This window comes from Salvelinus namaycush, chromosome 20 (assembly GCF_016432855.1).
Source record: "Salvelinus namaycush isolate Seneca chromosome 20, SaNama_1.0, whole genome shotgun sequence".
Lineage (NCBI taxonomy): Eukaryota > Metazoa > Chordata > Actinopteri > Salmoniformes > Salmonidae > Salvelinus > Salvelinus namaycush.
The window spans coordinates 45,244,205-45,256,586 of record NC_052326.1 but is presented as its reverse complement, the minus strand read 5'-3'; the positions used below and the strand labels follow the sequence as shown (position 1 = coordinate 45,256,586).

The following is a 12,382-nucleotide window of genomic DNA, read 5'->3' as shown; positions in this document are numbered from 1 at the left end:
GGTTGGATTTTGGCTAGGCTACTTTGAAGCAAGGTAATACATGCCTCATTTATTTAAAGTTAAACGTTTGGGTTTCAAACAGTTATATTCCTTCAAGCTCACATTGCAAAGTGGTGTGTGACCGTTGATATAGCCTATGCACTCAAATGCTGTTATTACGAGTTGATTGCTGTAATTACAAGTTAATTGTGGCTATAAAACAGTTAACACACAATTACATTTATAATTGTTATTCGTTGTGCAATGACTGGGCTTACAAAAGCACATGCTCTCGTGATGTCTGACAGGCAATATCCTAGTTTGAGGAGCAGAATAGCCTATGATGTATGATGAACGCGTGTAATAAGATGCTTAACAACTAACAAAATATTTAATTCCACAAAATTATTAAAATGTACCTATAGAACAATAAGCATGACCGGTCAAATGTATTTTCGGCGACTAACCAATTTTAACGGTTAACCGTTAATTCCTAATTCCTGTCAAACTGAAGGACACAAACAGGACATTAAACCCACCTGAGGTTAATCATTGCCTATATCTATAGGAGGTGGCTTAACTGGAACCATCAACTTGTCTAGCCTGTTAATATACTCTTGAGTGTGCAAAACATTAGTAACACCTTAATTCTTACGGCTGAGATCCCGTTAACGGGGCGATATGACAACAGCCAGTGAAAGTGAAGGGTGCCAAATTCAAAACGACAAATCTCATAATTAAAATTCCTCAGACATACAAGTATTTTACACCATTTTAAAGATGTTGTCCCACCACAGTGTCCAATTTCATAAAGACTTTATGACGAAAGCACACCAAACGATTATGTTAGGTCTGCACCTAGTCACAGAAAAACCCAGCCATTTTTCCAGCCAAAGAGAGGAGTCACAAAAATCAGAAATATGAGATAAAAGATACAAGTATTAAACATGGAACTTTAGATAAACTTCTCCTTAATGCAACCGCTGTGTCAGATTTTAAAAAAACTTTACGGAAAAAGCACACCATGCTATAATCTGAGTACGGCGCTCAGAGCCCGAATAAGCCATAAAGATATCCGCCATCTTTTGGAGTCAACAGAAGTCAGAAATAGCATTATAAATATTCACTTACCTTGCACTCCCAGGAATGCACTCCCAGGAATCCCAGTTCCATAATAAATGTTTGTTTTGTTCGATATAGTCCATTTATGTCCAAATACCTTCATTTTGTTCGCGCGTTCAGTCCAGTAATCCAATTTCATGACGCACAGGTCAGACAGTCAAACAATTCCATTACAGTTCGTAGAAACATGTCAAACGATGTATAGAATCAATCTTTAGGATGTTTTTAACAAATCATCAATAATGTTTCAACCGGAGAATTCCTATGTCTTCAGAAATGCAATGGAAAGCAGGTCGCTCTCACGTGAGCGCGCATGTTCAGCTTGTGCCAGACACCTGACTCAAAGAGCTCTCCTTCCCTCAGTCACAGTAGAAGCATCAAACAAGGTTCTAAAGACTGTTGACATCTAGTGGAAGCCTTAGGAAGTGCAATATGACCAATATCCCACTGTATATTGGATAGGCAAACTTACAAACCTCAGATTTCCCACTTCCTGGTTGGATTTTTTCTCAGGTTTTTGCCTGCCATATGAGTTCTGTTATACTCACAGACATCATTCAAACCGTTTTAGAAACTTCTGCGTTTTCTATCCATATCTACTAATAATATGCATATCTTAGCCTCTGAGCCTGAGTAGCAGGCAGTTTACTCTGGGCACCTTTTCATCCAAGCTACTCAATATTGCCACCCAGCCATAAGAAGTTAATATTGAGTTGAACACCCTTTTGCAACTTCGACACGTGGGTTCATGCAAGCAGAATGCCTCTGAACCCTACCAAGTGCAAGGTCCTATCAGTAACCTTAACAAGAAATCCACCTGTCCCATGCCACCTCTGGATTGAGGGCCAGGATCTGTGTGTGACAGTACAGCAGGTAGCCTAGCACTTAAGAGCGTTGGGCCAGTAACCGAAAGGTTGCTGGTTCGAATCCCAGAGCTGACTAGCTCTGTTCCCTTGAAAGAAACTTAACCCTAATCCAGAGCAACTTACAAAAGCAATAAGAGCACCTGCAAAAAATAATGTTAACATTTTGTACAGAAGCACTTACAGTGGGGCGAGCAGGTTGCTACTATGCTAACCAAGAGCAACAGATCACTGTTTCTCCTTCGCCGCCTTAAAAGGTTCCATGTGCCACAGGAAGACCTGGTGAACATGTACACCCGCTACATATGCCCCACCCTAGAGAATGCCACTCCTGCTTGGCACAGCTCACTGACCCAGCCCAGTCTAATGACCTGGAGCATATTCAGAAGAGAGCATGCCGCACCATCCCAGGAGGACTCTCCAGTTATACCTGTCCCTACCTCAGCTCCATGAACGACATACAACTCTGCACTGACTGCTGTCAGCCTCTTAAAATCTAAATTCAGAGACTGGCTACCCCCTCACTGACAGGCAGGAACGTCCGCAGCCAAAACAAACTGACTACGAAAGTCTAGAACTGAATGGTACACGAGGTCACCAATCCCATATTTCTGCTCATTGATTCATGAGTCACTTTAAAATCGCAGGACATTATTAGTTAATTTGTTTTACTATTTCTATTTTATTTTTATCCATGTTTGTCAGTGGTGGGAAAAGTACCTTATTGACTAAAGTGAAAGTCACCCAGTAAAATCCTACTTGAGTAAAAGTCAAAGTATTTGGTTTTAAATATACTGTAAACGTAATTGCTAAAATATACTTAAGTATCAAAAGTATAAATAATTTTCTTTCAAATTCTTTATATTAAGCAAACCAGACGGCACCATTTTCTTTTTTAAATTTACAGATAGTCAGGGGCACGCTCCAACACTCAGACATAATTTACAAATGAAACGTGTTTAGTGAGTCTGCCAGATCAGAGGCGGTAGGGGTGTTCCATTGATAAGTACGAGAATTTGACCGTTTTTCTGTCCTAAGCGTTCCGTACTTTTGGGTGTCAGATTTTTTTTTGCGTATAAAGTATTACATTTTTATGAGGAATGTAGTGAAGTAAAAGTTGTCAAATATGAATAGTAAAGTACAGATACTTTAAAATACTAAAAGTATCACACCACTGTGTTTGTATGCTCATGGATTTCAGTTTGTATTAACTGCTATGGGTGTAATAAAATAAACTTGCTTATTATATATACAGTATCAGTTAAAAGTTTGGACTCCTACTCATTCAAGGGTTTTTCCTTTTATTTTTACTATTTTCTACATTGTAGAATAATAGCGAAGACATCAAAACTATGAAATAACACATATGGAATCATGTAGTAACCAAAAGTGTTAAACAAATCAATATGTTTGAGATTCTTCAAAGTAGCCACACTTTGCCTTGATGGCAGCTTTTCACACTCTTGGCATTCTCTCAACAAGCTTCACATGGAATGATTTTCCAACAGTCATGAAGGAGTTTCCACAATGTTGGCAATGCCTACTCATAATTGCTTTAAATCACACGATGTGCGTCTTATCTTTTTTCCTACAAAAAATAGAAACAGCCAATTTTCATATTGATATAGGTGTGCAGGAGATGAATATGAAGTTTAAAATGTGTGTAATACGCTGCTCAAAAAAATTAAGGGAACACTAAAATAACACATCCTAGATCTGAATGAATGAGAAATTCTTATTATACTTTTTTCTTTACATAGTTGAATGTGCTGACAACAAAATCACACAAAAATTATCAATGGAAATCAAATTTATCAACCCATGGAGGTCTGGATTTGGAGTCACACTCAAAATTAAAGTGGAAAACCACACTACAGGCTGATCCAACTTTGATGTAATGTCCTTAAAACAAGTCAAAATGAGGCTCAGTAGTGTGTGTGGCCTCCACGTGCCTGTATGACCTCCCTACAATGCCTGGGCATGCTCCTGATGAGGTGGCTCCTGGACAGTCTGTGGTGCAACGTGGCTTTGGTGGATGGAGCGAGACATGATGTCCCAGATGTGCTCAATTGGATTCAGGTCTGGGGAACGGGCGGGCCAGTCCATAGCATCAATGCCTTCCTCTTGCAGGAACTGCTGACACACTCCAGCCACATGAGGTCTAGCATTGTCTTGCATTAGGAGGAACCCAGGGCCAACCGCACCAGCATATGGTCTCACAAGGGGTCTGAGGATCTCATCTCGGTACCTAATGGCAGTCAGGCTACCTCTGGCGAGCACATGGAGGGCTGTGCGGCCCCCCAAAGAAATGCCACCCCACACCATGACTGACCCACCGCCAAACCGGTCATGCTGGAGGATGTTGCAGACAGCAGAACGTTCTCCACGGCGTCTCCAGACTCTGTCACGTCTGTCACATGTGCTCAGTGTGAACCTGCTTTCATCTGTGAAGAGCACAGGGCGCCAGTGGGGAATTTGCCAATCTTGGTGTTCTCTGGCAAATGCCAAACGTCCTGCACGGTGTTGGGCTGTAAGCACAACCCCCACCTGTGGACGTCGGGCCCTCATACCACCCTCATGGAGTCTGTTTCTGACCGTTTGAGCAGACACATGCACATTTGTGGCCTGCTGGAGGTCATTTTGCAGGGCTCTGGCAGTGCTCCTCCTGATCCTCCTTGCACAAAGGCGGAGGTAGCGGTCCTGCTGCTGGGTTGTCTCCTGATGTACTGGCCTGTCTCCTGGTAGCGCATCCATGCTCTGGACACTACGCTGACAGACACAGCAAACCTTCTTGCCACAGCTCGCATTGTTGTGCCATCCTGGATGAGCTGCACTACCTGAGCCACTTGTGTGGGTTGTAGACTCCATCTCATGCTACCACTAGAGTGAAAGCACCGCCAGCATTCAAAAGTGACCAAAACATCAGCCAGGAAGCATAGGAACGGAGAAGTGGTCTGTGGTCACCACCTGCAGAACCACTCCTTTATTGGGGGTGTCTTGCTAATTGCCTATAATTTCCACATTTTGTCTATTCCATTTGCACAACAGCATGTGAAATTTATTGTCAATCAGTGTTGCTTCCTAAGTGGACAGTTTGATTTCACAGAAATGTGATTGACTTGGAGTTACATTGTGTTGTTTAAGTGTTCCCTTTATTTTTTTGAGCAGTGTATATACATACATACATACATACTAGAGGTCGACCGATTATGATTTTTCAACGCCGATACCGATTATCGGAGGACCAAAAAAAGCCAAAACCGATTAATCAGACGATAAAAAAATAAATAAATGTAATAATGACAATTACAACAATACTGAATGAAGACGTTTCTTTTACCTTAATATAATACATCAATAAAATCAATTTAGCCTCAAATAAATAATGAAACGTATTCAATTTGGTTTAAATAATGCAACAACGTGTTGAAGAAAGTAAAAGTGTAATATGTGCCATGTAAAAAAGCTAACATTTAAGTTCCTTGCTCAGAACATGAGAACATATGAAAGCTGGTGGTTCCTTTTAACATGAGTCTTCAATATTCCCAGGTAAGAAGTTTTAGGTTGTTGTAATAGGAATTATAGGACTATTTCTCTCTACCATTTGTATTTCATATACCTTTGACTATTGTATGTTCTTATAGGCACTTTAGTATTGCCAGTGTAACAGAATACCTCCCTCTCCTCGCCCCTACCTGGGCTCAAACCAGGAACACATCGACAACAGCCACCCTCAAAGCATCGTTACCCATCGCTCCACAAAAGCAGAGCGATGGGCAACTACTCCAAGTGTCAGAGCGAGTGATGCCACCGATTGAACCGCTATTAGCACGCACCCCGCTAACTAGCTAGCCATTTCACATCGGTTACACCAGCCTAATTTCGGGAGTTGATAGGCTTGAAGTCATAAACAGTTCAATGCTTGAAGCATTGCGAAGAGCTGCTGGCAAATGCACGAAAGTGCTGTTTGAATGAATGTGTACGAGCTTGCTGCTGCCTACCATTGCTCAGTCAGACTGCTCTATCAAATATCAAATCATAGACTTAATTATAACATAACACACAGAAATACGAGCCTTTGGTCATTGATATGGTCGAATCTGGAAACTATCATTTCGAAAACAAAATATTTATTATTTCAGTGAAATACGGAACCGTTCTGTATTTTATTATTATGGGTGGCATCCCTAAGTCTAAATATTGCTGTTGCATTGTACAACCTTCAATGTTGTCATAATTATCTACAATTCTGGCAAATTAATTAAGTTTTGTTAGGAATATATGGACTTCACGCAGTTCGCAACGAGCCAGGCGGCCCAAACTGCTGCATATACCTTGACTGCTTGCACGGAACGCAAAAGAAGTGACACAATTTCCGTAATTATAAGAAATTCATGTTAGCAGGCAATATTAACTATATATGCATGTTTAAAAAATATATACTTGTGTATTGATTTTAACTTCTACTTAATCACAATCCCGGATCCGGGAGCACCCCATCAGTAAAAAAGCTGACTAGCATGGCCTAGCATAGCATCACAAGTAAATACTAGCATCTAAATATCATTAAATCACAAGTCCAAGACACCAGATGAAAGATACACATCTTGTGAATCCAGCCATCATTTCTGATTTTTAAAATGTTTTACAGGGAAGACACTATGTATTTCTATTAGCTGACCACGATAGCAAAAGACACAACTTTTTTTTTCGCCATTTTTTTCCTGCATAGGTAGCTATCACAATTTCGACCAAATAAAGATATAAATAGTCACTAACCAAGAAACAACTTCATCAGATGACAGTCTGATAACATATTTATTGTATAGCATATGTTTTGTTAGAAAATGTGCATATTTCAGGTATAAATCATAGTTTTACATTGCAGCCACCATCACAACTCTAACCAAAGCAACTAGAATAACTACAGAGACCAACGTGAATTACCTAAATACTCATCATAAAACATTTATGAAAAATACACAGCGTACAGCAAATGAAAGACAAAGATCTTGTGAATCCAGCCAATATTTCAGATTTTAAGTGTTTTACAGCGAAAACACAATTTAGCATTATATTAGCTTACTACAATAGCCAACCACACAACAGCATTGATTCAAGCCAACAATAGCGATAACGAATAAACCAGCAAAAGATATTAATTTTTTTACTAACCTTCTCAAACTTCTTCAGATGACAGTCCTATAACATCATATTACACAATACATATATTGTTTGTTCGAAAATGTGCATATTTAGCGGCACAAATCGTGGTTATACAATGAGAATAGTAGCCAAGCTGCCAACAAAATGTCGGGAGAAATCTTGGGAGAGGCACCTAATCTAATCAGTAACTAATCATAAACTTGACTAAAAAATACAGGTTGGACAGCAAATGAAAGATACATTAGTTAATGCAACCGCTGTGTTAGATTTTTAAAATGAACGTTACTACGACATACAGCGTGCGTTAAAGCGAGACCGCACCGAAATTAATGGCGGAATAGTATTTTTACATTTTTCAACAGAACAACGAATTAACATCATAAATACTTCTTACTTTTTGATGAGCTCCCATCAGAATCTTGGGCAAGTTGTCCTTTGTCCAGAGGAATCGTTGCTCGGTTGTAGATTGTCGCCTTCAACTTTGGAATTAGCAGTAAACATTAGCCATGTGGCGAAGACGTGTCCAACTCACTATAACGCAGCACTAAGAAATATCCGAAAATCGCAATATACTGATATAAACTGATATAACTCGGTTTGAAATAACAACATTATGATGTCTTTAACACCTATATCGAAGATATATCCGGCTCTGATTTTATAAGGCCTATAACGGGAGCTTTCCAGAACGCAATCCTGAGGTCTGTCTTGCGTCATGGCGAATGATGAAAAGACTGGACCCCACGTTCCCAGACCCTTTATATGGCCTCAGATCTGCCTAGCAACTCCATTTCAATTCTCACTATTTGCTGACATCTAGGGGAAGGCGTATGCAGTGCATCTCGACCAATAGAAGACATGCAAATTAATAAACTGACCCCAGAACAGCCTGCCTGATTTCAGATTTCTCACTTCCTCACAGGAAATTGCTCCAACTTGAGTTCTGTTTTACTCACAGATATAATTCAAACGGTTTTAGAAACTAGAGTGTTTTCTATTCAATAGTAATAATAATATGCATATTGTACGAGCAAGAATTGAGTACGAGGCAGTTTAATTTGGGAACTAAATTTTTACAAAGTGCAAACAGCACCCCCTATTGAGAAAAGGTTAAGGAAAGGCATTGATGTTTATGGTTAGGTTTGGTGCAACGACAGTGCTAAATCATCACCCGTTTGGCGAAGTAGGCTGTGATTCGATGAGACATTAACAGGCACCGCATCGATTATATGCAACGCAGGTGACGCTAGATAAACTAGTAATGTCAACCATGTTTATGTAGTTAACTAGTGATTATGTTAAGATTGATTGTTTTTTATAAGATACGTTTAATCCTAGCTAGAAACTTACCTTGGCTTCTTGCTGCCCTCGCGTAGCAGGTAGTCAGCCTGCGATGCAGGCTCCTTGTGGAGTGCAATGTAAGGCAGGTGGTTAGAGCATTGGACTAGTAACCGGAAGGTTGCAAAAACGAATCCCCGAGCTGACAAGGTAAAAATCTGTCGTTCTGCCCCTGAACAAGGCAGTTAACCCACCGTTTCTAGGCCTTCATTGAAAATAAGAATGTGTTCTTAACTGAATTGCCTAGTTAAATTAAGGTGTTAAAAAAGATATAACATTTCGGCCAAACCGGTGTCCAAAAATACTGATTTCCGATTGTTATGAAAACTTGAAATCGGCCCTAATTAATCGGCCATTCCGATTAATCGGTCGACCTCTAATATACACACACATATGTGTGTGTATATATATTTTTCTATCGGAGGCTAAACTGGAACCATCAACCTGTCTAGCCAGTTAATATACACGTGTGTGTGTATATATTATTATCCTATCTATAGGAGGGATTACGTACCATCAACCTGTCTAGCCAGTTAATATACAAGTGTATATTAGGGATGCAAGATTATCGGAATTGGCCGATTAGCTAAAAATGGCAACATCGGTATCGACAAAACCGATGGCAAAGCTGACGTGCATACCTACAGTGGGGAGAACAAGTATTTGATACACTGCCGATTTTGCAGGTTTTCCTACTTTCCTACAAATTATGTAGAGGTCTGTAATTTTTATCATAGGTACACTTCAACTGTGAGAAATCCAGAAAATCACATTGTATGATTAAGTAATTAATTTGCTCCCACCGGAGTTACACAGTAATGGCATCACTGCTATTAGCTTCACGACTTACATACTATGGAACGCCGTTTGGGTCTTTGCGTGTCAAAGATACAGTAGCACTGTCAAAGCTGTACAAATAAGTCTGCAAACACCAGCCACGAACGATGTGTTTACAATACCGCTTTGGTAAAGCATCATTTGTTCGACTGCAACTTCTGGGGTAGCTAGCTTTAGCTTGGTACCTAGCTAGCATCAATACAACCAGCCTGAAAACAATGACCAGTAGAACCTGCAGTCATTTCCATTATTCTTAGCAATGATTTAGGAATCCTTGTAAGTATTAGCTAGGTTGCCACTTGTTCGCCTATTGAAATTGAACTTCAGTTCATGAAAAATAAATACCTAGTCAGCAACTTAACCCTGTTGCCCAAAGCTAATATTATAAGCAGCCAACTAGCTTCATCTGGCTAGTGAGACTCGACCACACCTGGTTGTGTTGTGTGTTGTGAAGCTAGCCACAATAGTGGAATTTGCGGTTTGCCTTCAACATAAAAGTATGTCATTTACAGTAATGCAAATTAATACAAATAGTATAACTATGCCATACTTTTATTTTGAAGGCTAACCGCAAAGTCCACTATTGTGGCTAATTAATGTGGCTAGCTTCACATAGATGGGTCTGACCACCATTAATCAAATAAGAACTATCTTATCAATGAGGGTTATTTTAGATGACACCTAGCTATATAGTTGGCTTGCTATTTGACACGTCAGTGTTATTTGATTATCTTTTTTGACACGCAAGACCCAAACGGAGTTCAATAGAAATCCTGGTAGAGAATGAAACGACTAAACAAATGGACAACGAAACACAGCAAGTAAGTGAAAGAAATAGGTTTTGATTATGTTTTACTGGTAATGGGGACATACGTAAATGCCAACAAAACTTTTTTGTGTGTGTGTAACCTTACCCAGGCAAGTCAGTTAAGAACAAATTATTATTTACAATGACGGCCTGGAAGACGGTGGGTCAATTGTGTGCCGCACTATGGGACTCTCAATCACGGCCGGATATGATAGCCTCGATTCGAGTCAGGGACTGTAGTGTCACCTCTTGCACTGAGATGCAGTGCCTTAGACCGCTGCATCCATGTGTGTTTAACTATGTAACTGTACTAGAATGTGTAAAAGGCCACTAAAGTTGTAAATATCGTTGTTTTTTTGGTTAGAAAAATGTCATATTGGTGCATCACTAGTGTATATATTATTATCCTATCTATAGGAGGCTTACCTGGAAGCATCAACCTGGCTAACCTGTTCTTGAAACCACCAGTTGTCTTCTGGGGATGGACATTAACAGTTGGACACTTGCCCAATGGGCAAGTCGACAGCATTTTTTATTTTACTTGTCCAAAGGTTAAGATGACTTGCCTGAAATGTAGCTGTTTACACAAACAAGCACCATATACTGAACTATCTTCAATGTTAACATGGGAGGCATCAAAAATATAGATTTTATTAAAGGAGTTGAGTCGTATAAATGTTGGAATGTAAGTACTGTAGGTTAGCCTATATGGAGAGAAGTTGAATGTGGGAGGAGACCTGCCAATTTATGCAAAGGAGTTTGTCGCTATCCTATTGCCCTCAAGTACACTTTGATTAATCTCATGATACAGTAACTCATTCTTGTAATGTCATTGCAATATTTATCATCTGTTCTGAGACTGTCCGCATCAGCGATCACTCATCAGTCTAATTTTTGACCTCATACCAGCAAAGTTCTCCATCAGCTCACTCTCACTGCTCTGTCTCCCCTCTGTTCTCAGATCAGTGCTGTGCGCTTGCCACGGGAGCCCAGTAACCCAGAGAGGCTGAAGGGCTTTGGCTACGCCGAGTTTGATGATGTGGACTCCCTCCTGAGGGCGCTGACTCTCAATGAGGAGGTAAGGAAGGGCGCAAGGAATAGCACCAGGAAGGATCAAAGGGTCTTAACTAGAGTTCCATTCTTCAGAACACTGATCAATGCAATGCATGAGGACCCACTCACTTAGTTGGGATTCATCCCATAGACATTTTTCTATAATTTCAACCCATATCAACATCCATTCAACTTTGGTTATTGACTACAAGGGACAAATGTTAATTTAGTAACAGTAAGAGAGCTTTTCGTAAATGCGTTAATCAAATGAATTGTTCAAGACCAATATATTGCATTTTAATGTAAATGACAGGTAAATTGTTTCCAGCTATCACACTGGAACATGCAGGTATGGAAAGAAGATGAGTTGGTTAATTTAGGCCACATTATTGGTAATGACTTGCTTGTTCCCTGCACCTCTGACCTAACAGAACCTGGGAAACCGCAGGATCCGGGTGGATATTGCAGATCAGTCCAACGACAAGGGTGAGTTATACACAAAATCTGAAGAACATGGGCACCTCCAGGTACTTTCCCCAGTTGCTGGAGTTGTAGGCAGACTCATGCAAAACAGAAAGGGAAATGCCGCACACTGCTGCTCATGCGCCCAGGTGATATTTATTTACAACGTTTCGACCCTTAGGTCTTCATCAGGCATCCATACCTAAGGGTCGAAACGTTGTAAATAAATATCACCTGGGCGCATGAGCAGCAGTGTGCGGCATTTTCCTTTCTGTTTTCCATGAGTTATACACAACCCATGATTCTAGCTTTCTACTGTACTATGGGAACAGAATGGCCAAATGTTCTATCACTTGACCTGGGCTTTGTAAGCATCATAGATCTTGGGCACAAATGGTAGTAACACATCAAAACTGTAGTAGCATCATTTTTGTCTGATGTTAGGCTGGATTTTTACTCCAAACGTTCCTCGTAGCAAGATGTCATTGACTCGTACGTAAAGTTACAAGCTAAAGCATGTTCTGGAATCTCTGTGGTTTGTGGAGATGTTGCAGAGTCTCTATGGAGTACATCTACAAGAGTTTAAATCCAGCCTTAGACTTTATGGGGAGGTTTCCTGGGCACAGATTAAGCCTAGTCCTGGGCTATAAAGCTAATGGAGAATATTGCAAGTGCTTTTAGTCCAGGACTAGGCTTATTCTGCTTCCGGGAAACCAATCATATGTGTCAGGAGAACATTTGATGCACATCCCAC

The 12,382-nt window shown here is 40.2% G+C and overlaps 1 protein-coding gene across 7 annotated transcripts in view; it reads left to right on the top strand.

Annotated features, from left to right (window-relative positions):
* The window catches only part of LOC120065404 (eukaryotic translation initiation factor 4B-like), a 39,336-nt gene that overhangs the window by 8,917 nt on the left and 18,037 nt on the right, over positions 1-12,382 (top strand). For all 7 annotated transcript variants that reach the window (XR_005478669.1, XM_039016390.1, XM_039016389.1 and 4 more), the window contains exons 4-5: positions 11,075-11,191; positions 11,598-11,652. Coding sequence is in view for 6 of the 7 variants with exons in the window: in XM_039016390.1 (XP_038872318.1) it covers positions 11,075-11,191; positions 11,598-11,652 (172 nt within the window). In the remaining variant the exon portion in view is untranslated. The remainder of the gene's footprint in view (positions 1-11,074; positions 11,192-11,597; positions 11,653-12,382) is intronic.